This window comes from Orbicella faveolata, unplaced genomic scaffold, assembly GCF_042242905.1.
Source record: "Orbicella faveolata isolate gen_17 unplaced genomic scaffold, um_ofav_v1 contig_3, whole genome shotgun sequence".
Lineage (NCBI taxonomy): Eukaryota > Metazoa > Cnidaria > Anthozoa > Scleractinia > Merulinidae > Orbicella > Orbicella faveolata.
Genome location: NW_028301558.1, coordinates 13,954,495 through 13,977,236, shown reverse-complemented (window position 1 = coordinate 13,977,236; position 22,742 = coordinate 13,954,495). Strand labels below are relative to the sequence as shown.

At 36.9% G+C, this 22,742-nt stretch overlaps 1 protein-coding gene and 1 long non-coding RNA gene across 6 annotated transcripts; one reads left to right on the top strand and one right to left on the bottom strand.

Annotated features, from left to right (window-relative positions):
- The first annotated feature begins 2,570 nt into the window (after nucleotides 1–2,570).
- LOC110060882 (lysophosphatidylcholine acyltransferase 2-like) lies at nucleotides 2,571–22,731 on the top strand. Of its 5 annotated transcripts, XM_089298565.1 has the most exons (16): nucleotides 2,571–2,731; nucleotides 4,177–4,344; nucleotides 10,204–10,346; nucleotides 11,393–11,613; nucleotides 12,376–12,510; nucleotides 12,645–12,686; nucleotides 13,903–13,952; nucleotides 16,246–16,280; nucleotides 16,995–17,049; nucleotides 17,613–17,642; nucleotides 17,772–17,824; nucleotides 18,775–18,900; nucleotides 19,328–19,478; nucleotides 19,944–20,042; nucleotides 20,568–20,697; nucleotides 21,221–22,731. In XM_089298565.1, the coding sequence occupies exons 2-16, from the start codon at nucleotides 4,318–4,320 to the stop codon at nucleotides 21,322–21,324; spliced, it is 1,401 nt and encodes a 466-aa protein (XP_089154691.1). In that variant the 5' UTR covers nucleotides 2,571–2,731; nucleotides 4,177–4,317; the 3' UTR covers nucleotides 21,325–22,731. The 5 variants fall into 5 exon arrangements, with proteins under 5 accessions (XP_089154691.1, XP_089154694.1, XP_089154693.1 ...); XM_089298568.1 differs by lacking the exon at nucleotides 4,177–4,344 and having other exon boundaries at nucleotides 2,572–2,731; XM_089298567.1 differs by lacking the exons at nucleotides 2,571–2,731; nucleotides 4,177–4,344 and adding an exon at nucleotides 6,927–7,048.
- LOC149106522 (uncharacterized) lies at nucleotides 3,211–6,326 on the bottom strand. The gene is made up of 2 exons (XR_016209957.1): nucleotides 6,212–6,326; nucleotides 3,211–5,275 (listed from the first exon to the last, which is right to left on the bottom strand). It is a non-coding gene; the product is annotated as an uncharacterized LOC149106522 (long non-coding RNA).
- Nucleotides 22,732–22,742: the final 11 nt, after the last annotated feature.

The following is a 22,742-nucleotide window of genomic DNA, read 5'->3' as shown; positions in this document are numbered from 1 at the left end:
GTGTATGTTCAACCCTACTTGATTGTTGCCAGCAAACTATTGAAGGTTTTCTTTGTTTATACTAAGATTTACTTAATTAAAATGTCTGTTATTCAGCTGCTGTTTTTAAATGTAACCAGGGTTAAAGATAATTTTAGGAAGGATTACCTGGCTGAATCCCCGTTAAATTATCTGAATTAACGCCCTAGGATGTTCACAAGCATCCAGACTTTCGTTGTTTTTCGACAATATATATATATCGTAAGAAAAAAAAACACTTCTGTCAGAAAAGGCAATTTTAGCCCAAACAAGTTGGGGTGGGGAGTTTTTAAAATCAATATTTGGATTCTTTAAAATGGAAAGATACCCGAAAAAATGAACAAAAAGTTGAAAAAGCTTCAATTGTATGCCATTGCTGCTCATTAGAGAAAACAAATTTTGAAGGTTTAATTTAAAACGCTTGCCATGGCAACCAGCCCACCCTTTTGAGGTGCTGTTTGATGGCATTAACGCCAACAGTTGTTGCTCTTTTACAAAACATGTACAAGATTTGACTTTCCGCATATCCTGCGGTGAATTTCTGTTTCGTCCTATATAATACAAAATAGAGAGCTTTGACAATAAGCTCTCGTTTTCGGTACTCTTACAGGCTTTTTTGATATTTCCTTATTTTGCACCACACCCAGTGCGCGCTCCCAGTGTCGTATTTAAATGTAGTCATCATTAACACCCTAAAAACCTAGGAAGAGCATTAACATGGACAATGCCTCAGTCCGAATTTTTCTCTGGCTACGGCCCCGATCCAGCGCATGGAGGGCAATTCCGAAAAATCGTTCCAAAATGTTATTTTAAAAAGTTCAGGTGTTTAAAATCTTATATTTTCAGAAAACGCGACTTATGTTTTTCATTAACATCGTCATATTTTAGGGGCTTTTTAACACCTTAAGCTCTTTGGGGGTGGCAAAAGTTGAAGTTATTTGGCACTACAAAATAACACATTTTAACTTTGTTAGGGAGCCAGTGTTCTTACTTGAAGAATAAGACGCAACTCACAAACCAGATATGTTCTAATACGGTGAGTATTTGACATTTAATATTGTGAATATCACAAAGGTTGGAGTCTCGTGGTTACCATGGTTACACTGCCAAGCATTGGACTTTAGGTCCCAGTCAATCTGGCATCGGTGGCGTGAAAAAGAGAGAGAAAATCACGAACAGCAATTTTAAAATGTAAGGAAATTTGCTGAGAAGGAGTATTCAATGTTTGGTCTTTATATGAAAAGAGCAACTGTTAAAATAAAGTTTCAAAATTATGCAAAAATGAGACGGGTTAACAAAGGGAAGTGTACACGTTTGTGATTATGTCTATGTGGTCATTTTTTCCTTCAGGTCGCTTTACACAATCTTAGCAAATGACGACCTTCAGGGTGAAATCCAATATCGCCTGAAGTGCTTTCGGCAAGCTCCCGCGTACGCGAATATTCGAGGACCGTGATGTTCGTACGGAAACAAAGCTCCTGATGAATAAGGCAGTCGTTATCCCAACGCTTCTCTATGCATCTAAGACCCGGACCCATATCGTCACCATCTAGTTCCATCAAAGCTGTCTCCGGAAGATCCTCAACGTCAGCTTGGAAGACAGAAGAGCCAACGTCAGCGTATTACAAAAGGAGAAAGCAACTAGCATCGAAGCCGGCATCATCAAGAATCAACTCCAGTGGAGCAACCATGTAATACAAATGCCAGACCATCGTCTTCCTAAGCTAATATTATACTCGAACTGGTAGAAGGCAAGCGTTCAAGAGGGGGCCAGAAGAAGCGCTTCAAAGATGTGTTGAAAGCGAACCTCAACTGAAGTGCAGCATCAATGTCACTCTTTGGGACGGAGGAGACAGCAAAGGACAGGCCTCTCAGGAGAACCACAATCAGCGAAGGAACTGCAACTTTCGAAGCGAGAAGATTTCAGGAGTTGGAGGAAAAACGAAGGCGTAGGAAAGAGCGCCAACAACAACCACGGCCTGCTCTCTCCCGCGGTACCAGTTGTCCACAATTCGGCCAGGTCTTTCGGGAAAAAATTGGACTCATAAGCCATCAGCAGACACACTGCTGATCAGTATGAGGACTATCATCCTCAACCTAAACGAGGGATAGCCACGACGACGACGTTCAAATGCAGAAGGAATGACCAGAGAAGAGCTTTTCGACAGAAAAATGGAGGTGTTTGTAGGTCAAATTTCAAATCCTAATCGTTTGGTTCCTTAGCCTGCGAACGCAGCACGCATTTCCGGCTGTCACTTGGTTCCGCCGAAAACTTACGTCTGCGAACCCGAGCCAGGAAACGATTTCTGTGACGTAATGACTTTTGTTTCTCCTTGGCCAATCAGATTCCATGATAGAATAAAACTCGAGTGCTCCTCGCGGCGAATACCTCACGCAGTAGTTCTGGGGTTATTTGAGCCAAACTGTGATTGGCTTAGAATTCCTACGTCATAGAAATTGTTTTCTGGCTCGGGTTCGTAGACGTTAATTTTCGGCGGAACCAAGTGACAGCCGGAAATACGTCTGCATTCGCAGGCTATTAGTTCCAACACCGCGGCAAAACGTATGCGCATGCGTCAACTTCGACATTTCCGGTTTGCACGTGTTGTCTGGTTGTTCAGATTAATTTTGTTGTTCGCCTGCGGTGTTTAAGCTTGTTGTTGTGAATCAGCAGCCGCAGATGAAAGAGTAAAGGACCACAAATACAGAAAAGGTATGTAGGCAATTACTTGTTGCAATTACTGGTCCTGGAAATGTTCGCTGGACCCTTTACGAAATGCTCCGCAGTGGCCGTCATTACTGATTAGTAAGCCTTTTGTCAGTTCGTTGTTTATCGATTTTATCTAGCTTATAATACTGCGAATTTCATAAAGGTAGTAATCTCACAATTTCAACTTGTTGAGCTGATCATGAGAAGCTCACTTAAAACTCAAGCTACATGTAATAGTCAAGCGCCTGCATGAAAATACACATTTTCGGTTTGGAAATAAATTTCGATTTTACTTTCAGAACTTCATGATTACAACAGCAGCAAGATTGCCTTCTTTGGCGAGTCATTCTAAATTAAATGCCAGAGAACTTTGAGGTACCATTAGATTTTCATTCAGGATGGATAGGTCAAAGGAGTCTTCAAGTTGTACATTGCCAGTAATAAGAGACAGAACACCATTACAGAACTGTGTAGCAACTCACTCATTCGAAACAATAAATTTATTAATATTTAAAATCATTTCAGTGACTTATATGATTTTCTATGCTACAGTAACATGCTTCCTTCATGTTCCACTGTTTTGCTAGCCTATCCATATGTACACAAAAGACTGTTCAACTAACTGGACAAGTTTTTAATTCACAGTATTTTAAAGTTATAGCTTTCAGATTTTAAACTACCATACTTAAACTCACTTGAAGTACATAATTTTGAAATCTGAAGGTTTACAAACATTGGCTGCTCCCTGAGGAGCCTGCTTTTTTGACCATCCACATCCCTTTGGCTTGTGCTGAAACCTAAAATTCTTCCAGAATTGATAACATCTCAGGATGCTCCATGTTGCTGGATAAATAATCCCTCCTCTCTTTGAAGTGTATTTGTTTTCTGAGGTCTATTAAAAGAATGGCATTATAATTTGCAAGTTAGTTCACTGGAACTACTTTTATGTCCTTACCTTTCAAGGGGTTAAATGTGAAGAAAGGTAAAACATAATTTTACTTTATTATATAACAGAACTGACATTAATTTATATTGAGGTAAAGCTGTGTCTGCTGTTCTAGTTAAGAAACATTATAATTAATTAAACAGACTTTTTAAACTGAGTGGCCTTATACACCTTATTCCAATATGGCTGCCATTTTAGTATTCTTTTGTTTACTTGCAAATTAGCCCTTGTTGCCTCGTTCTTAAACTTGAAATTCAAAAGAATATTTTCCCTTAAACGAGGCAACAAGGGCTAATTTGCAAGTAAACAAAAGAATACTAAAATTGCAGCCATTTTGGAATAAGGTGTATGGTCTTTCAAGGAGGCCTGTATTTTAAATACAAATAAGAATAAAACAGGGCAAAGTGCCTGAAATATGCTATTGTGTACAACAAAACAAGAGTTCTTTTTTCCTCTACTACACGGTGTTCTTCACTCAATCTTGGATCTTCCTGAAGAACAGACTGCAAAATGACATTGAAAAGACCAGGTGCACTTTTGTCAGCAAACTCTTTCATCTGTCCAGGATCATACAGTGACACAGCATCACTGCTTTCATAATGATATTGCAAGGATATGAAAAATTTTCTGATCAGCTGGTCAAATGAATTTTCTGAAATTAATAGAAAAGGTAAGTATCTATTTTACTTATTTAAATAAATTATTTAAATAATTTTATTTATTAAATTTAAATATTTGATTCTCTGCTTGTGTCAATCATTGTCATGTGGTGGTCTTAACCCATCCTCTTACTTATTGGATTGCACGAGTACAATACCTGTATCAGAAATATAGTCTTGAAATGGTGTCTGTTACCCTTACCGGTCACCTAAACAACATTATGTTATTTTGATTGTTAACTAAGTCACTAGTCAATATTCAAACCAAAATAATTATCAGTTTTCCAAATCATTAAAAGAATGAGACTTGAATACTTGTGAAAAAGTAGTTTGTGGCAAGTCTGATGCAGCATTTTTTCTTGGCTAAAAGACTCTTCAGATAACTCTTCCCAATCATTGCCATAATGATTGAGAAGGCCTCTAAATCCTTCTCATTAGTGCTTATGACTTCAACTGAATGATGAAATTTACGATATTGTAATTGACCATGTGCAATACATGTAAATATTGATAATCTGTTTGAATGGGTTTTGGTCAGATGGTGTTATTACAGTGTGTCATGGATTGTCATGATGTCAAACAATTATCCTTCAAAATACTTGTATCTTGTATGTCTTGTATCTTTTCATTTCAGGTAAGTGATACTAACCTGATAGTTGAGTTAAGTCATGGATTGCTGTTGTCATCCTGTTACAAACTGTTTTATCCACTGTAACTTCACCATAGCAATTTATTTTTACTACCCCAAATGATGTTTGTATTTCTGCCATGGATGCTTGCTGGCTTTTTGGGTACTGCAGGTCTATTCCACAAGCCTCCTCTAGACATTTAAGTCTTAAGAACAGCAATTGGAAATGGTTCTGAACTTTTTGGAGGCCTTCGCTACTGCTGTGTTGCTGCTTTAAGTTGTTGTGTAGTCTTAAAATTGGTAAATTGCAAGATCTAAATAAAAATTTTAAAAAATAAAAATAAACATATTAATGATGAGTTTGTTTGTATCCAGATACTGAAAATGGATGTCCAATAAGCATATCCCCCACTAATGAAAAATGGAGTAGGTGAATTGTTAGTGAAATGTTTCATAAAGTGGGTGTCCATAGGGTTCCTGGACACCCCTCTAACTGAATCCTCAGTGTGGAGACAACATTGCAGTACTACTGAATTTCAATAAGTATATGTCAAACTGACATTAATTTTAGACAAAACTATTGGTACAAGTTTATGGGTTTGGTCTTAGGAAAAATAACTTTGTCAAGTGGCATAAAGTTCTTGTTTTGCTGTCTTTAAAATTATTATTTTTCTTTAAATTCATTTGGCAATTAATTTTTCGAAATAATATTTCCCAGCTTCTGTGCTACCTTTTCCTTTCCAAAGTATACCAGTTTTAGAATGAACCGCCTGAGGTGGCTTTTTGCTACCTGCACCCCAACAATGAATTTTAGTGAAGCAATTGACCGTACTGTACTGTAGTCAAGAAGAGTAAAATAAAAATGTGAGGTACATTAAATGCAAAACACTCCAAAATCAGTAGTGTGAGATAATTTTATAGGTACCTTTTGAAGTTTGTCATCTGAGGTCTGTTTATTTCCATCTTAGTGGAGAACCATACATGCGTAAGACTTGGATCATTTAACACGAAATATAATTAAATTTAAAATGAATTTTTTTTGGTATCATGTCTATTTTGCCGCAAATTTTACAAAATTTGATACAAACAACTTGTTTATTGTTTCAACAAAAATCTTTGAAGGAGTATGCTTTCCTTTTCCTTAATTTCATTTAATTTGCTGGTAAAAAGATTCCGAAAATCCTTACAGCAATCCAAGGCAGTGCGAACCTGCGTGTCAATTGTAATTAACCGATGTCTAATTAACTGACCTGCCAGTAGTTCGTAACACCGGCGGCTTCTAGTCAGGATGCGAGGTAAACCTTGTTTCTTCGTCCACTCTGGCACAGCATTTGTAGCACCACCTTGCACCCGGCTTGTACCCATGACATGTTGCTCCTATGGCATCCAGGACTGCAAAAAGTCTCGCAGGAATCCGCTGCTTCCTAACGCCTCGCGAATGGTTTTCTCTAGGAACCAAACATCTGTTGTTGCTCGTCCGTATTTCGTCCCAGTGAACACGGCAAACTGTTGAGCCCACTTGAGTTCGGAAGCTCTGGTTAAATCTTCAGACAGAAAATATTTTTTGCCGGCACATTTACGCCTGCTTTTGTTAGCTTTCCCACATTTTTCTGCGAAGGAACCGCACAACCAAACCAACGCAACAAGGAGAACTACGTAAAAAAAAAATTGCTCTCATCGAGCGCGAACGCGCCCGAAATTCTCTCATATTTTGTTGTTGGTGCAAACACCAAACCCCTGGGTGCAAGCGCTTGAAACTTAAATGAAAAATAAACTTTTCAACGAGACAAACCTTTCCCCTACTTTCTTTTGCTAACTCTTACTTTTTGTTTTCAAACTTAGCGGTACGGGATTTTATCTTGTTTACATTGAATTTTAATACGTAACCGGAAATGCGTAATTTACCGGAAGCTCAAACTTGTACTCATGCGCAGTGCGTTTTACCGCGGTGTTATTAGTTCCTTGCTTCTTGGCATGATTGTCTGGAGTCTGGTACCAACCGAAAACTTTCAGTCCCAGACCTCTAAGACTTCGACGCCGTCGAACATATTCAAGATGGAGGCGAAGAGCTAGCTCGGGCGCGACAGGTGAGTTTTTCGGTCAAGTTAGAACCCCTGAGGTGTTTTCGTCCCAGCTGCACCTGTACAGCTGGGATAACTAATGCTTTTTCCTTTAGTTAAACAGCTTGGTGAGCTAAGAAGATCGTGAAATGAAAAACTTCCAGCAGTTATAAGACTTCCGCTTTAATACTTATAAAAGCCGGGAAGACAGATCTCTACACTGGTTCATTTCATAGATATTTCACTACCTTAACTTTAACTTCTGAATTTCCCTTTTGTTTAAAAGCGTGTTTCTATAGCTAAGAGCACGTACATCTCCAAACTCCTGTCAGTAAACGAGTCAGAACGAAAAGAAGGAACTTCGAGTCAACTGCAATTCCCAGAAAGTATAAAGAGCCGCTGATTTTAAATGCTGAATATTGTTCAATTCGAAGCAAAATACATGAAATTTTCACTCATCAGCTTCGAGGTTTAATTGTGTGTTAATTGGGCAAAAATGAAGTCTAGTTTTGTACTATTCAAAAATTCATTCAGACTAAAAGTTATTTCAGCGATTAGTTCACGCCGAGAACCAGTGAGAACTTTCTGTTAATTCGTGAGATTTTGGTGAAATGTATTTTCTACGTAGACTGTTAAGAATTGGGAATTTAACGTAGTCGAATTCAAATCGAATCAAAGCTCGGCTCGCTTAGAAATTGATATACGAATGCCACTCCGATGTACCAGTAATCGTCTCTAATACTCATTTACTGTCTTTTTGAGCAGTTCGCACAATTAAAAGGCCTGCTGAGTACTACTGGATTAGCCATGTCTCGGCATGTCACAAAATTTGCAAGTATATGTAGGTTATATATCGCAAGCTAAGCGTAACGTTGAACATGGTTCCTAGACCAAACGGATTAGCGCGTCAACCGTGACACTCTGACAATCTTTGCTCTACAATCTGAATGCAGACGTCACGCATGGTCGTGTTCAGCGTGTTTTATCGATGAAATGCCCCAAGAACTTATTCCTTCTGCTTTTTTTACACCTTAGAGGTAAACGAGCATGCATATTGGTTTGTATTTTTACATTTCTGTAGTTTATTTTGAGGTAAACAAGGTGTAAACAAGTGAATAAATTCTTTCCCGCCAAAAAAAACTCGACCTTCAACCCAGATTTCCAGCGGTGCTCTTCCGGGAGACTGGGCATGAAATGCAATGTTTACATCGTGTCTGTTTCAAATAAGTTTAATATTTTTGACACGTTGAACGGGTGTTCCATACAGCAGTTATCCGGGATTCGAGAATTTGTTTCGGGAGAGCGTGTTTGGATTGTCAAGTTATGCTCCCAGGAATCGAGGAGGAAGTGAAACGTTTTTATAGCGAGCTAGACATAGAAGTGCCTGTCGTCCGTAATCCGTTCATTCATAGTGAGCAAATCACAAGTTGGACGAAGAAATTTGAGGTGCGTAGAAAAATACAGTTCGTTACCTTAAGTTCTTCAATTATTGCAAATTAACTCTTTTCTTTATGCTTGCAAGCTCGCCATATGACAATGGTACAGTAGATCTTATCTGAAAGAAGAGGGACGAAATTAGCGTTTGTATTTCGGTGTATACCCAGACGCTTCCCCCCTGAAGCGAGAACCCATTCGTTTGGTGAAGCGTTATTTGTTTCTGCAATTAGCAAGCATTTATTAGCGATGTTTTCAGTATTTGGTAAGTTTATTTGATCTTTCGAGCTGATGTTATTACAAGTAGTATTCGTTTGCGATGCGCATATATATCTCTGAAAATGACATGTATGGTGTTTCGTCAAATGAATCGACTTTCCCCACAAGCGTTCTACAGTTGTATTAATGTTTAACAATTTTAACACGTAAGTTGCAAATTTCACAGCTGCTTATGCACGCTCAACGATCTAAACAGCTGAAAAACCGTTCGATTCGAGGTACACATCTACAAAACGCACAAGACAATACCTGTCAATTATTAAAGTAAACGAATTTTAATGATGCTATCCAGAAAGTCAAATTTACGTATTTTGTAATATTCATCTTTTCCTTGTGCGGACGATTCTGTTTCCATTTTGCACAAACATTTCAAAATTACACAATAAATGTAAAGTATCATTTTGAAATATTATTTTATTATAGTGTTCATAATTTTCTATCAATATTTTTGTAATATCCATCTTGCAAAAAATTTTGGACAGTGATTTGAAAAAAACTTGTGGTTGTCAAAGTCAGTTACTTATAATATTCATGGACCATTTGTATTTTCTGATATAACTTTTGAGACCCCCTCCTATCTCTCAAGGGCTTAGCTAGGGGGGGGGGGTCTTGGGATGCCTGTGACCCCCCCCCCCTTTGTAAGCCTTTTTTAAACAAACAACCTACAACAGGTGGTGAGTTCATCTGGTGAGTACCCTCACATTGACCCAGTGTGAAAATCCTTTGAAAAATCCAGGTTACGCCCCTGTCTCTTCCCTTATCTTGAAGTCCTGTCCACACTAATGTACTTTTGTTTCAAAGTACATTCTTCCTGAGACACTTCTGTCTACTGTCCACACTAAAACAGTCCTAAATGCACGCTGTGAATGCTGTTCATAGGGAAGACATCTGAAAACAGAGCTCTATCATATTATTATGCACAGCAAAAACAGAGAAGAGGCTTTAGAAAACACTGATGTCATTTGGTATTTTCTGATAGCATATCATTGTTTATTCAGCATTTTCAGGTGGACAGGGAAAAACATTACAAAATGGTAATATAACTAGAGAGTTGACAGGGAGCAGTTTCGGTGAAAATGCATCATTAAAATTGCATTGCTTTGAAAACATGTTAGTGTGGATAGGATCTGAATCTGGCAGAAATATAAGAATGGTTTGTGTTAATTCAGGAGTTTAAAGACACAGAGAGAAGTGTCAGTCTTTTTGCAGATCACAGTCTCCTTTCTGCATGTTTTGAGATATTAGAAGCAGGCAAATCCAGTTTTGAAGTGACTCTGGAGTACAATGTTTCTAAAACCAGAAAATATAGGCAAGGTACTTACAATAGCTACTAATCAGATGGTATTTAAAATCTATTTAACTTCTGATTTGGCAAAAAGAAATCAGCCCATGTACAGTGGCAAGATTGTTTAAATCTTTGAATCAGTTACTGAATACTTCTAACAAATATGTTTTATTTATTTTTACAGATTTTTGTGGGCTTTATTGTTCTTTTTCCAATCCGTCTATTAGCTACTATTTTGGTTTTTCTCTTTGCGGGGCTGTGGTGTTTCATTACCATTGTTGGGTGGAATCCACCATACTTGAGGACTCCTTTATCGCCATGGAGAAGGTAAAAGGAAAATTGTATTATTACTCACGAGACTGGGTTTAACTATTTAATATGAACATGTGATACATGTAGATTTTCTTTAAAATAGTTTTATTTTTATTGCTCTGTTTAAATTCTGATGTTGCTATATTATTAATATAGAAACAAAAGCGTCCATTTGGTGCAAAAAATTAATATGCTTGGACATTTGTCCACGGACATCATCTGTTCCAAGAAGCAAACAGTTTTCTGAGAGGGATTAGCTTGAGGAAAACCATGAACTTCAAGGAACAGGTCAATGTACAAGGACAAATTTACGAGCATATTTTTAAAGTCAAATTAGCGCATGCTATTGTGTTTACTATCCATCAAATATTTTGTGCAAAATGAAAATTGGGGAATATCACTCAGATGTTCCTCTGTTTTAGCTAGGGCATGATCTTGTCATATGCATGTGACACACTTTGACCAATTGTATGCAAGCAAAAGTATTTGATGGATTATAAATAGCTCTAGGCAAATTTGATGTCCTGTAAAATTGTTTTGACGTCAATGTCCAGGATGCCAAGAAAATCATGAGTTTTTGAGCTTGCCTTTTGGGTAAGCTGTAACTAGAATATACTAAGTCAACAGTCTTTTTCACTAGCCCAAAAAATTTTCTCACCAGCAATACTACAGTAGTTAATTGAAATTGAAAATTCAAGCAGTTTTTCTGTTGTTTTGAATTTTCTTAAAGTTTACACCAAAAAAATCAACTGCCTTGTCTATTGGGCAAGATAAGGATAGAATGCATTAAGCCCAACCACAAACTCCACTAGCCTTTAGACTGCTAGTTAAGTGTCTATTTTGCTTGAAAAGTTTTGGGGAAGAATGCAAAACACTGAGTGAATGATCAGAGGCAAGCAGCGAAGCTCTTAGCTGCAAGTAGGAATGATGACTACCTGTGGCTCATTTAGTGGCGTCCTGCTCAATCAGTTTTTATGTTGGTCTCTTGTAGAGAGACTGCAGAGAGACTACTCACAGTAGTAGACTTCTTTGCATGCTGAATGTCATTTACTCTTCTCCAGGTGGATGAAAGACTGTCTTCCTTTTATTGTTCGCTCAATGCTGTTTGCCATGGGTTTTCACAAAGTAAGGATAAAGGGTAAATTAGCGTCACCGTCTGAAGCTCCTGTGGCAGTTATTGCCCCTCATTCATCTTTCCTTGATATCTTGTTGTTAAGTGAATATGGATCTGCACCATCTGGCATTTCAAAAATGGAGAATCTAAAGAGCCCTTTTCTGGGGGGTGAGTATGTAGCTAATTATATTAATTGAATGAAGAGGATATACTTTCTACGTAATACTTAATACAAATTTGTCATTATCATCATTTTTGTTGTTGGACAACTGGGAAATAGAGTTAAAGTTGAAATTGTTTAGCTAGTAATAAAAATTATAAAACACTGACATATGAAATGTCTAAAAATGAACAGTGAATAAAGAGATGAATATTTATTGCTATGTGATATGTTATAAAATTTGTTGTTGTTGTCCAATCCAAATAATGTAGCCAACCAGCACCATAATTTTGTAACAATAATTTTGTTTGCATTTTGTTATAACTGAATTTTTATTTTTCATTAAATGTTTATGGGTGGATGAATAAAAACAGTGTTGATGAAAAGCTGTTCCTTTCCACTTAGTTAATTAGTTAGAACATGCTTGGATTTTTATGACTCCTAAGTTAAGTGACTCCAATTTGTGATGAAAAAGAAAAAACGTAGAGGAGTGCAAAAGAGAAGATGAGAGAATGACAAGGAAAAGTGATTGACATTCCCTCTGAATTTTTATATCATCTACTTACTAGGAGATTTTAACTATAGTTGCATTTGTATTTATTGCATGTAAATATCTGTCGAGTGCGAGAAATACTTAATGTTTTAATTATTTTACAGTGTTTTAACCTCCCCCTTATTAATTAATTAATTTGAAGTCTTATATTTAATCCCACGAGTTACAGAAATGCAGAATACATTGAAGGCTAAGATTTGTCACAATTGCCTTGCAGGTTTTTTTCAATGTCTTGAATGCATTGGTGTTTCTAGAGATGACACAAAATCAAGACGATCAGCTGTCAAGGAACTTCAGTACAGAACAACCACAGCAAGAGGACAATGGCCACATATGTGTATTTTCCCCGAAGGTGCACAGTGCTTTTCCATTTGGTATTTGTATTTTATTTCCACTGTTTTGTCTACAGTTAAATTATTACTGAAACACGACTAACTTGTGATGAGTGCAACATACACGTAATTAACAATGTGTAATTTTTTGCAGGTACTTGTACAAACAGAAAAAGCTTGATATCATTTAAACCAGGTTTGTGCATCTATAGATGGTTTTCACTGTCATGCAACGAAAAAATAAATTGAAAACTATTCAGTGCATAAAGTCAAGAAATTTTAATATTATAGGAGACAGGTAAAGAAGACACTTCTCCAAGTTTTGGGTGTCTGCGTTTTCCCAAACTGCAGATATTCGTTGAAATGTTTTGTGCAAATTTACAGAGCCCAGTATGGAGCCGCCATGCTGGTGGAGCTCTGTGCTTCACCAACATGGCGGCGAAAAATAGTGCAAACATCTGGAACTTACTTTAGCTATCTAGGCGACTGATTATCTGAACTGAACCCACAAACATTTACACAAGCACTTTTCCTAACACCTTAACTCCTAAAAAGGCTAAAAATCACTAGATAAGTGTATATTTTTCCACAAACGCGATCGGAGCGGTATGTCACGCACCGCCATAACTCTGAACTTCAAACACCGCTGCTTTCCAAACAAAGCACACTATTGAGCTGAAAAGTTGTAAACAGCTATAAGTTTGGATCCCCTTATGCCTTATGAGGATAACAATTTTCGTGGCTCTTTAGTTTTTGATTTTGGAATTTGATGACGTCACGTGAAAATGATCTATACTTCTTACTGTACAATGAAATGTACAATAAATTGAATAAACAATGAGATTAAGTATATTTACCTGTCAACTCTCATGCCTAAGTCTGATGCCTGCAGTTTGAAAACTTTGATCTCATGCTTACAGACTTATTCCTCACATCTAGCTGAAAATTTGACCTTTTTGGCAGTCTTTGTCTGACACACTTTCAAAACTGTGAACTAAAATTAAATTATGAGAAGCAATGAAATTAGAAAGAAAATGCCCCCCCCCCCCCCCCCCCGGGCTCCAGTGGTGGAGGACAGGGGGGTAACTCTACCATTTTAATGATGCTACTTCCTTCAATTCTCTAATTCTGGCGAAGATTTTTTGTTGGCAAAACACATCCTAATGCTAGAGAGACTAGAAATTTTAGATGGGACGCTGACATCTAGTTCAGAAATCTTCAGAACATCATCAGAAATCTTTGGATGTTGTACCATTGACTTGACCATGGAAGAAAAGAGCAACAGTGTGGTTACAATCTGTACATTTATTTACTCTTTTGGTGTTTCCCCACTGTAATTAACTCTGCTGCACTGATGCCTAAATTAGACAGTTTTTTATATTAATTAAATGTGAATTTTTTTTTGTTATTAGGAGCGTTCATTCCAGGATGTCCAGTTCAACCAGTGTGTTTACACTTTTCAGTAAGCAGTCTGTGATATACTACAGCTTATCAATTATTTGTCCAATATACAATTACAATTTTATTACTCCGATGTGGGATCACAAAACTCTTAGTCAAGCCTTTAATTTGTTAATTTCCCCTTTTCAAATTTTGGTTGTATTCCTGCTTGACGTCACTTGGTGTCTTAAAGTACCCAAATCAAGATGGAAATGGTTTTTCATATTTTAATTTAGTGTTTATGTTAATATTTGGGCTCCATGTCCCAAACAGTCTGCTTTATTTCTTTATTATTTCAAATGCCTTTAAACCTTCAAAAATTTCAAAAATATTCACTCTCTCTAGCTTTTTGGTATGTATTATTTATCATTGTGCAGTTCCAGAAAATATCCATACTCCCCCCACAGAAGGAATTGGAATTTCCTGGGGGGTTGGGAGTTCTATGAGACCAAAAAATTTAAAGAAATGTATGAAGCTTAACTGGAATTTCCAGAGGGGTGGGGAAGTGTCAGAGAAAATCCCTTCCATGGGGGAGGTATAGATGTTTTCTGGAACTACACATTATATATTTGGAACACATCTTTAAAGTATTCAATCAAGGCACTGGAAAAGTAAAAAAGAAATAAATATAGAATTATAACTTATTAAATGGTTTGACAGTGGTTTTGATTAAAATTTTTACATTATTAATGAGTAGAAAACAACTTTTAAAAACATAAAAAATTTACTTTTCTCAAAGTATCACCTATGCCTGAGTCATTTTGTAATGCAACCTCCAAGATACATGTAACTCTTTACGTACAAATTCTGATTTCCAAATTGATGTGTTCCATACTCAAGCACAGTATTTATTATGGTTTGAAACTTCTTAAGACTGATTGTGACTGGAGGTGTTGTGTCACTTATATACATGATGTACATGATTGTATATTCAAGTAAATCAGAGGGCCTCCCAGGGGCCCTTGATCCCTTCAAAATTTCACTGTCTCTCCCTTGTTCCCTATTAATAAATTTGATTGTTCTCTGAAATTTGTTGTCAAAAGTTCCATTTAATAGTAGAGCTATTCCTTGTTCCCTGAAATTTGTTGTCAAAGTTCCATTTAATAGTAGAGCTATTCCTTGTTTCCTGAAATTTGTTGTCAAAGTTCCATTTAATAGTAGAGCTATTCCTTGTTCCCTGAAATTTGTTGTCAAAGTTCCATTTAATATAGTAGAGCTATTGCTTGTTCCCTGAAATTTGTTGTCAAAGTTCCATTTAATAGTAGAGCTATTCCTTGTTCCCTGAAATTTGTTGTCAAAGTTCCATTTAATAGTAGAGCTATTCCTTGTTCCCTGAAATTTGTTGTCAAAGTTCCATTTAATAGTAGAGCTATTCCTTGTTCCCTCAAATTAATCCCCCCAAAATAATATCCCTTGTTCCCTTGAAATAAATGATCATATTGCCTTGTCCCCCAAATCCTCTGGGAGGCCCTCAAATCTGTTTTTTTTTTTTTTTTTATTCCTCCAATTCCTAGCTAATACATAGATATGTAAATATAACATAAAGAAAGTAATTAATAACTGATAGTGCTTTGTAAGGAAGAAAAAAAACGCAGAAAAACAGAAATTACATCACTTAAGTTGAATTACATTGTATATTGGAAGGAGAGGAGAGGGGCACATCTAGATAAACTAATTTCGTGCCCCTTAAAGTTATGAATAACTTGAGATTATTAATAAAAAGAAAAAGAAAAAGAAGAGGAAAAATGACAAAATAGTTCAGAAAGTTATGAAGAGATACTGTTTTCATTAGTATTGAGCAAGGTACCAGCGTAAAAGTGTTTTTCTAAACATTTTTTTAGATGGTTTGTCTCTAATGGATTGCAGAATATTATTCCAAAAGAAACTTCCAATAATGCTGGGGCAAAATCTCCTAAGATTAGTTCGAAATGAAGGTATTGCAAATTGGTTGGATGATGCACTACCGGTACTGTAATTATGTAGTTCAGATACTAATGAAACAGGTAAATTAGGAAACTTATCATGGTGGAAATAATCATACAAAAGCATACACGTGTTCAGTTTAACAATATCAGGAAATTTCAGAAAGCCTAAGGATGAGTAGTGTGGAGTTATTGATTCCATTAAAGGAACATCATTTATAACAGGAACCGTTTTGTTTTGTAATTTTAAGATTTGAGACAATGGAGCGTTATAATTATTTCCCCAAAGTGTACAAGCGTAGGTAAGGTAAGGATAAATAAGAGAATAATACACACTAATAAGTGTTGCTTTTGATACATCTGGTTGAAATGATCTTCAATTCTTTTTTGTAGGATTTTTATGCTTGGACTTGGGAAGGACCTGGAGTGTAAGTTCCTGCAGTTGACTAATGGCAAAATGTAGTCATATCATCTCTTAATAGAAATGTAAAATTACTATTACCTCTTTAAAGTGAGTGTAATCTGATGTCCTCTCATACTGCCTGTAAAATGCCAAGCAGGTTTAAGAATAGGACGTGATCACTAAAAAAAAGAATTCTTCTAGAAACAATTACTGGGAGCTAACATAGCTGACTTGAGAATTTAACTGGTAATTCAAATGTTTATGGCTTTTGATATGATGTGCAGGGGCAGATCTAGGGGGAGGGAGCAGGAGGTGCTATGCCCCCCCCCCCCCCCCCCCCAAGATGCAACCTCCTTCATAGTTGCTTTTAAAATGTGTTTACCTTTAGCTCACCAGTCAGTTATTCCATTCCTTAGTGGTGGACCCCTCCTAAGGAAAATCCTGGATCCACACCTGGAGTGGTCCAAGTTCAAGTCCTCACCCAGGGTCATTGTGTTTTGTTCTTGGGCAAGACATTTAATTGGCCAAGCAGTAAATTAATATAATATAAGACTGGATGGTAACCTTTTGATTGGTATCCTGGGAGGAGTAGAAAGAGTCTTAGTCACTTCATACTGCAGAAGTGACAGTAAAGCACGTGTCAGGCTATAAAGCTACCTTAGGCTTGAAAATGGACATTACTTATCTATGTATGTACCAAGGTCTGCTTGTTAAATTTTTGTTATCTTTGTTGTGGTAGGTTGATGCTGGCTGTTTTACTTATGTGTCAAGTCAGTAATGAGGCTGAGGTAGAGGTGAGACAAAAGATTCCATTTTAACATTAGAGCAATTCATTTGATCAGTCAAGGCTGTGTTCTAAGAAAAATTATGAGGGGCCCATAGGTTCCGAACCATGAAAACCTGGGTACCCAGCACTTAAGCTTATATGGAAAAAGTACTAACTTTTTCCAGTCGCCCAAAGGCCAAAGTTAGTCGCCTGTGGCACCCAGGCACTTCTAGAGCACAGTTCTGGACCTCCTTGTCGTCGTTGTCATCATCATCATCATCATCATCATCATCATCATCATCATCATCATTACTATCATGGTCATTGTTGATGTTGTTATCATCATGACTGTAGCATCACTGGCATCAAGTTGCCAGACAAAAGTGACCTTTGTAAACAAAGAGCTGGATGAACCAACAGCTGCTGCTGGTGGTTACATTGGGACCACCTTTGCCATTAACTTATTTCACATAAATTGTTGGTCTTTGCTGCTAATCAGATTTCATTTCCAAGACTGTTTCCCTCATAAGGTTAGTGGAGTAAATTGAGTTACTGTTACTAACAATAATAATTATTTGTTTTGACTTACAGTTCTTACCAGTATGGAATCCAACTGAAGAGGTATTACTATTTTCTAGTTTAATGTTCCTTAACTACAGTATTATTCAATTGTCTGAAATGTAGATCGAGCAGTTATTGTAAACTTTCTGTTTGTGTCTAATACTTCCACCTTGAAACTTGTGGTTTCAGGAAAAAAAGAATCCTAAATTGTATGCTGAGCATGTTCAAAAGTTTATGGCAAGGTATTTGATTACTTAGTGCATGGTTTACAACAACAACAACCATCGTTAAATTAAAAACATTTTACTTCGATGTTTCAAACATTTTTGTTTTTTGACCAACATGATGACCTTTTATAAATGAAAACTCCTCTGCCTGCAGCAGAAATATCTAATATGGCAAAAAGGCTACTTACTGATCATGACAGCTTCATAGTGCTCTGCATGCATTGTGTAATGCGTACCCATATATGATATGGATGACAACTCTTCCATATCAATTTCATCTCTACATCATATATGAAAGTATATCCATTTTTAGCTTGGATTATTGTTTGTGTTGAGGGAGCTTCTTTTCATAACAAAATGGAGTTTAAATTTGCTCTTGATACGTTGTTTAAATGCAAAAAACAGCTTAACGTACGCACACTTACGTAGTTTAAAAATTTGGCTGTTGAATAGATGTTTTTGCACAACTGATATATAAAGGGATCTGGCAGTTAATGCATTTAAAACTGTTCATTACATTCAAGGTCAGTCTTTTTTTTAACATACATCTGTTTCATGCAGTATGGTGTACATAATTTAACTTTGAATTCTGTCAAACATTCTTGAGACATAAGTTCTATTTTTTATATAAAGTAACGCCAGCAGAATTCAATGCTCTGTCATCGCTTTAATTTCTTCATTTACTGTTACAGGGGCGGATCTAGGGGGAGGGTGCAGGGGGTGTGCACCCCCCCTCCCCACCCGAGATGAAACCTTCTTCTTCGTATTCGCTTTTAAAATTTGTTTACCTCACCAGTTAGTAATGCCATTCCTTAGTGGTGCACACCCTCCTAAGAAAAATCCTGGATCCCCACTTGTCTCATACAGAATGGCTACTTAAACGATATACTTATTAGACTTTGTGTTATATATCGCCAAAATTTCAAAGCCATTTATTTCAATTTTTCAAAACATTTTGCTGTTAGGTGTTTAAATCTTCCAGTGACTGGTCACTCATTTGAGGACACTCTGCTTATGGCAGCAGCTGTCAAACACGGCCTTCCACCTGAAGCGGGCATCATTGAGTTCAAGGTTACTGCAGGCAAACTAGGGTATGAAAGATAGTTCTGTTAATTATAATTATTGATTCATGATTAGGCACCGCACATGACCTACATGTAGACAGGTCTAGACAAGAAGAGAGCCATGGCTTGCCCTGTACAATCTCCTCCTACTGCGGTCTACAATATTTGGCACGGCATTGTTGGGTGGACACACAGGTGCAGGCTAATTATTGCACAAACTTCTGTACCGTGTGTCCAGGCTTTAAACCGTAGCATCAAGAGGTGGATAGAAATGTTGATTGCCTTTTCACTAAGTCGATCAGCAAAGGGTAATATTTGAAGATGACACATGCCGTGTTGTCTAAACATTATTTATGTCAAAACTATGAAACAGGCTATATTATACATCTTTGTGCTGATAGATCGGCATGACAAGTTCTGCACCTCAAGAACTTTGTCTCTTATTCCTCTTTAGAATAAACTTGGACTGTGTAAAGGAACATCTGAAGAGGTTTGTGGCCCTGGATTCAGATAAGGATGGTCGCATTTCACTGAAGGATTTTGCAATGCATTACAAGTTACCTCTGTCATCACCTGTCAAAGAGCTATTTTCAATCTTTGACAGGGTAAGACTTTAATTAATGCACTACAGTTACATTTTTTGATTAGTTAATAGTGTTTTATATACCCGCTGATATAGATGTCTGAGTAGGCAGTTAGAAAAAAATAGGATTTCGTTATAACAATGGAGTAAAGGTTGTTGCTAATTATTTTGTTCACTCATGATCAGTAGGGTGATGTGTGTACCACATTCAGGTCACTTGGTAGTTGCCCAAACTGGACAGATCTTACAAATGTTGTTGAGTCTTACTCTTAATTTGTGCAAAGACAGTTACTCAAATAATAGAGCAACTGAACCCTTCCGTACTAAGTACAATCCAGTATGTTCCTCAACTGTATTAATTACGTGCCCAGGAAAGCTAAGGTCATTCCATTATCTTGATGCCAGAATTGAAGCTTCTAACTTCTTTTTGACGTCTGTAATCTGTCCAGGTAGGATCTTTTAGGTGACATTGTGTTGTATTTTGTAGGGAAATCAAGGTGTCGTTGACTTCAGAGAATATTTGATAGGATCGGTTTGTTTGGTCAGGTTAGCAGCTAACAAGGAGGTGGTTGATAGTGCATTAAAGGTATAGTGCGACATTTTACAGCTCAATGATTTGCTTAACAGTTCTGTAATGCTGATACAATGAAATCCGCCCCCACCATTTTTGAACATATTTTGCCATATCTTTGATATATCTGTATGCAACACCATTTTTTATACGCAACACCACTTTCAAGTGGCGGATCCAGACCTTGAGCTAAGGGGGAGGGGGAAGGGGGATGCGGTTATTTTTGCTTGCACTGCCGGCTTTTCTTCCTTCTGCGATTTTTTTTTTTTTTTTTTTTTTTTACCCAAAAAAGGGGGAGATGGAGCGGGCCCCTCGGGCCCCTCCCCTAGGTCCGCCACCGCGTTCAAATCTAAACCCAAATATCTTTGAAACGTAAACTTTCTTGTGATGATACTTAAGCACTTCCGAAAATAAGTCCACCGAACTCCGACTAAGATGTTTTAAAGTCCCCAGTCAAATACCTTGCGTTAGTGTTGGTGAACGCAATGTTAAACGTTTAACTTCCCCTTCTCTTCAACTGAAGTGTGGAAATTGTTTCAGGTTCTACAGGAATACAGCAAGCCAAAACAAAGTTTCATTTGTGGTAGCAAACAAGAAGATATTCTGAAAAGCATTTTAAAGATCATCGACGACACCTACTCTGATAACCATAACGTGAGGAGTAGAAACGGTGAGCATTTAAACAGTTAATGGGAGCACGTTTTTAGATATACTGAAAGTTTTATTTGATTCGTTCCTTTTTTCTTTCCTCCGCGTTCGCTCGTTCGCTAGTTCGCTCGTTTGCTTGCCCGTTCCTACGTGCGTTCGTGCATTCGTGCGTTCGTGCACTCGTTCGCTGTTTCGTTCGCTCATTTGTTTGTTTTTTTTTAAGCCTATAGCTGGAGTCACGTTTTTAGATTCCTTTCATAGGTCGCTGAATTTTGAATGAGTAAAGATCAGAGCGAAGATAAAAACGGCACCAAAAATCGCAGTGTCGCGAGCAAAACTGGAGAAGAATTTTATCACAATTTTGTCACAATTTTGTTTGTTTGTGTCACAGTAGTGTGTTAATAGTCCTAATAGTCTTGATTCCTTCTGTCAATAAATATTTCCCGCTAAGTAGTTCTTTGAGTTTCTCTTGAAAGAATTTCTTCCCTAACATCTGTATGCATCGGTAGTATAATAACAATTCATTTTGTGTTTTGTTTTTGCAGAAGAGTTTCAAGACTTTTTGTCCAATCATGATGAATTAACTGTTTTACTGTCCAGTTTACTACCTCCTGTTGAAAATCACGTGCGAGAGTCTATACTCATCTGACAGAAATTTGTAAAATATGTTGATTATGCATTAAGTGATGCAAATTTAACATTTTGTATTCAGAACTTTTTGAAGGATACATTTTGTTAAGATGAAATGGAAAGTGAATGTAGGGATCACACTACAACTGGAACTCAAAGATTTTTAAAGGAGTTCAGTCACAGTACTTTGAGTTATTTTGGCCACATAAAATTACTTTCAGATTTTAATAAGAAAACATGAAAATAATAGTTTACTAAGATAGAAAAACACCAAAGAGATAATAATAAACCATAAAGGAACAAGGATGGTGAAGGATGGAGACGATTAACACGGATTACAAACAAACTTGAAAAACGTAGGCCAAACTTTTCAAGATATGCAAACTGTGACGTAGCTCCTTTAAAGTCAGCGTTAAATAAGTGAATGGTTGAATTGAGTCTCAAAGCAATTTTGGAGAATTTATTATAAGAGAATTTATCAGCAATAATATGAAATGGAGACACAAGTTTGTAAGGTGATAAGATGAGTTTTCATTTCATATACATATTTATTAATGAATAGCTATTAATAATCTTTATTTAATTATTAGGTATTTATGAATAAGTACTAATAGTAATGTAAAATTGTTATTTAATCATATTTACGATTTTGAGGCAGCGAGGGTTGGATTTAATTTGATGAGTGAATCTTCAGATGTTACTAAGTAAACGTTGCATGAGCCTACACCAGAGGCAAATTCAATTCAGATCTTAGGCGTAAAGGGTTCTAAAATTCAAATAGCGAATCAAATTCCGTTGTTCGAATGATACCCCTTCAGTGAATCTACAACAGGCTGTTTTACAACAGTGGGTGTCAACAGGTTAATATGTTAACGTCTTTTTTCGCCAACAGAACCAATTTGTAATTTCACGTGTGTTACAACTATCAGCAATAGAAAAATGGGAGGGGGAAGTACGCAGGGGGCTTCAAGAGGGAAATCCGGGGAAAGGAGGAGGAAGACCCCAGGGATTGATTGATTGATTATTTTAATCAAAGCCAGGGACACCGAACGATAAGATGTGGGGAAGTTAACAACTCCCCCTCCCCCCTCTCCCTATATTGCTTTCTTTAGTCCTTTCCTGAAGGTTTTGATGTAAACTGTCTCCTATGTTTAGCTAGGCGGAAATTGAAAGTTTTTCTGTATATAAAATTATTTAATTGCAATTGAGTATAAGGAGAGAGTTAAAGACAATATATTTAAAGAAAAAGTGAGTGTAAAGCCGAGATGACTTGCAGTAAATTTGAATTTTGAAAGCATTGATGGCTAAATTTCTAGGCTAGGTGTCAATTCATAAATTGTGGTATTTTACTGTGATAAATATTGTCCCTTGAGTATGGTGTGCAAAATTATTTAAAAGAATGATATAAATGCCTTTTGCTAATTCAGTTGTGTTGTT

What these genes read in the sequence shown, in the direction of transcription:
- LOC110060882 (XM_089298564.1), top strand. Translation starts at nt 8,345, where the DNA reads ATGCTCCCAGGAATCGAGGAGGAAGTGAAACGTTTTTATAGCGAGCTA. An exon ending in AAAGAGCCCTTTTCTGGGGG is followed by an intron (nt 11,614 to 12,375) that starts GTGAGTATGTAG and finishes ATTGCCTTGCAG; the next exon opens with GTTTTTTTCAATGTCTTGAA. An exon ending in TAACGTGAGGAGTAGAAACG is followed by an intron (nt 20,698 to 21,220) that starts GTGAGCATTTAA and finishes TTGTTTTTGCAG; the next exon opens with AAGAGTTTCAAGACTTTTTG.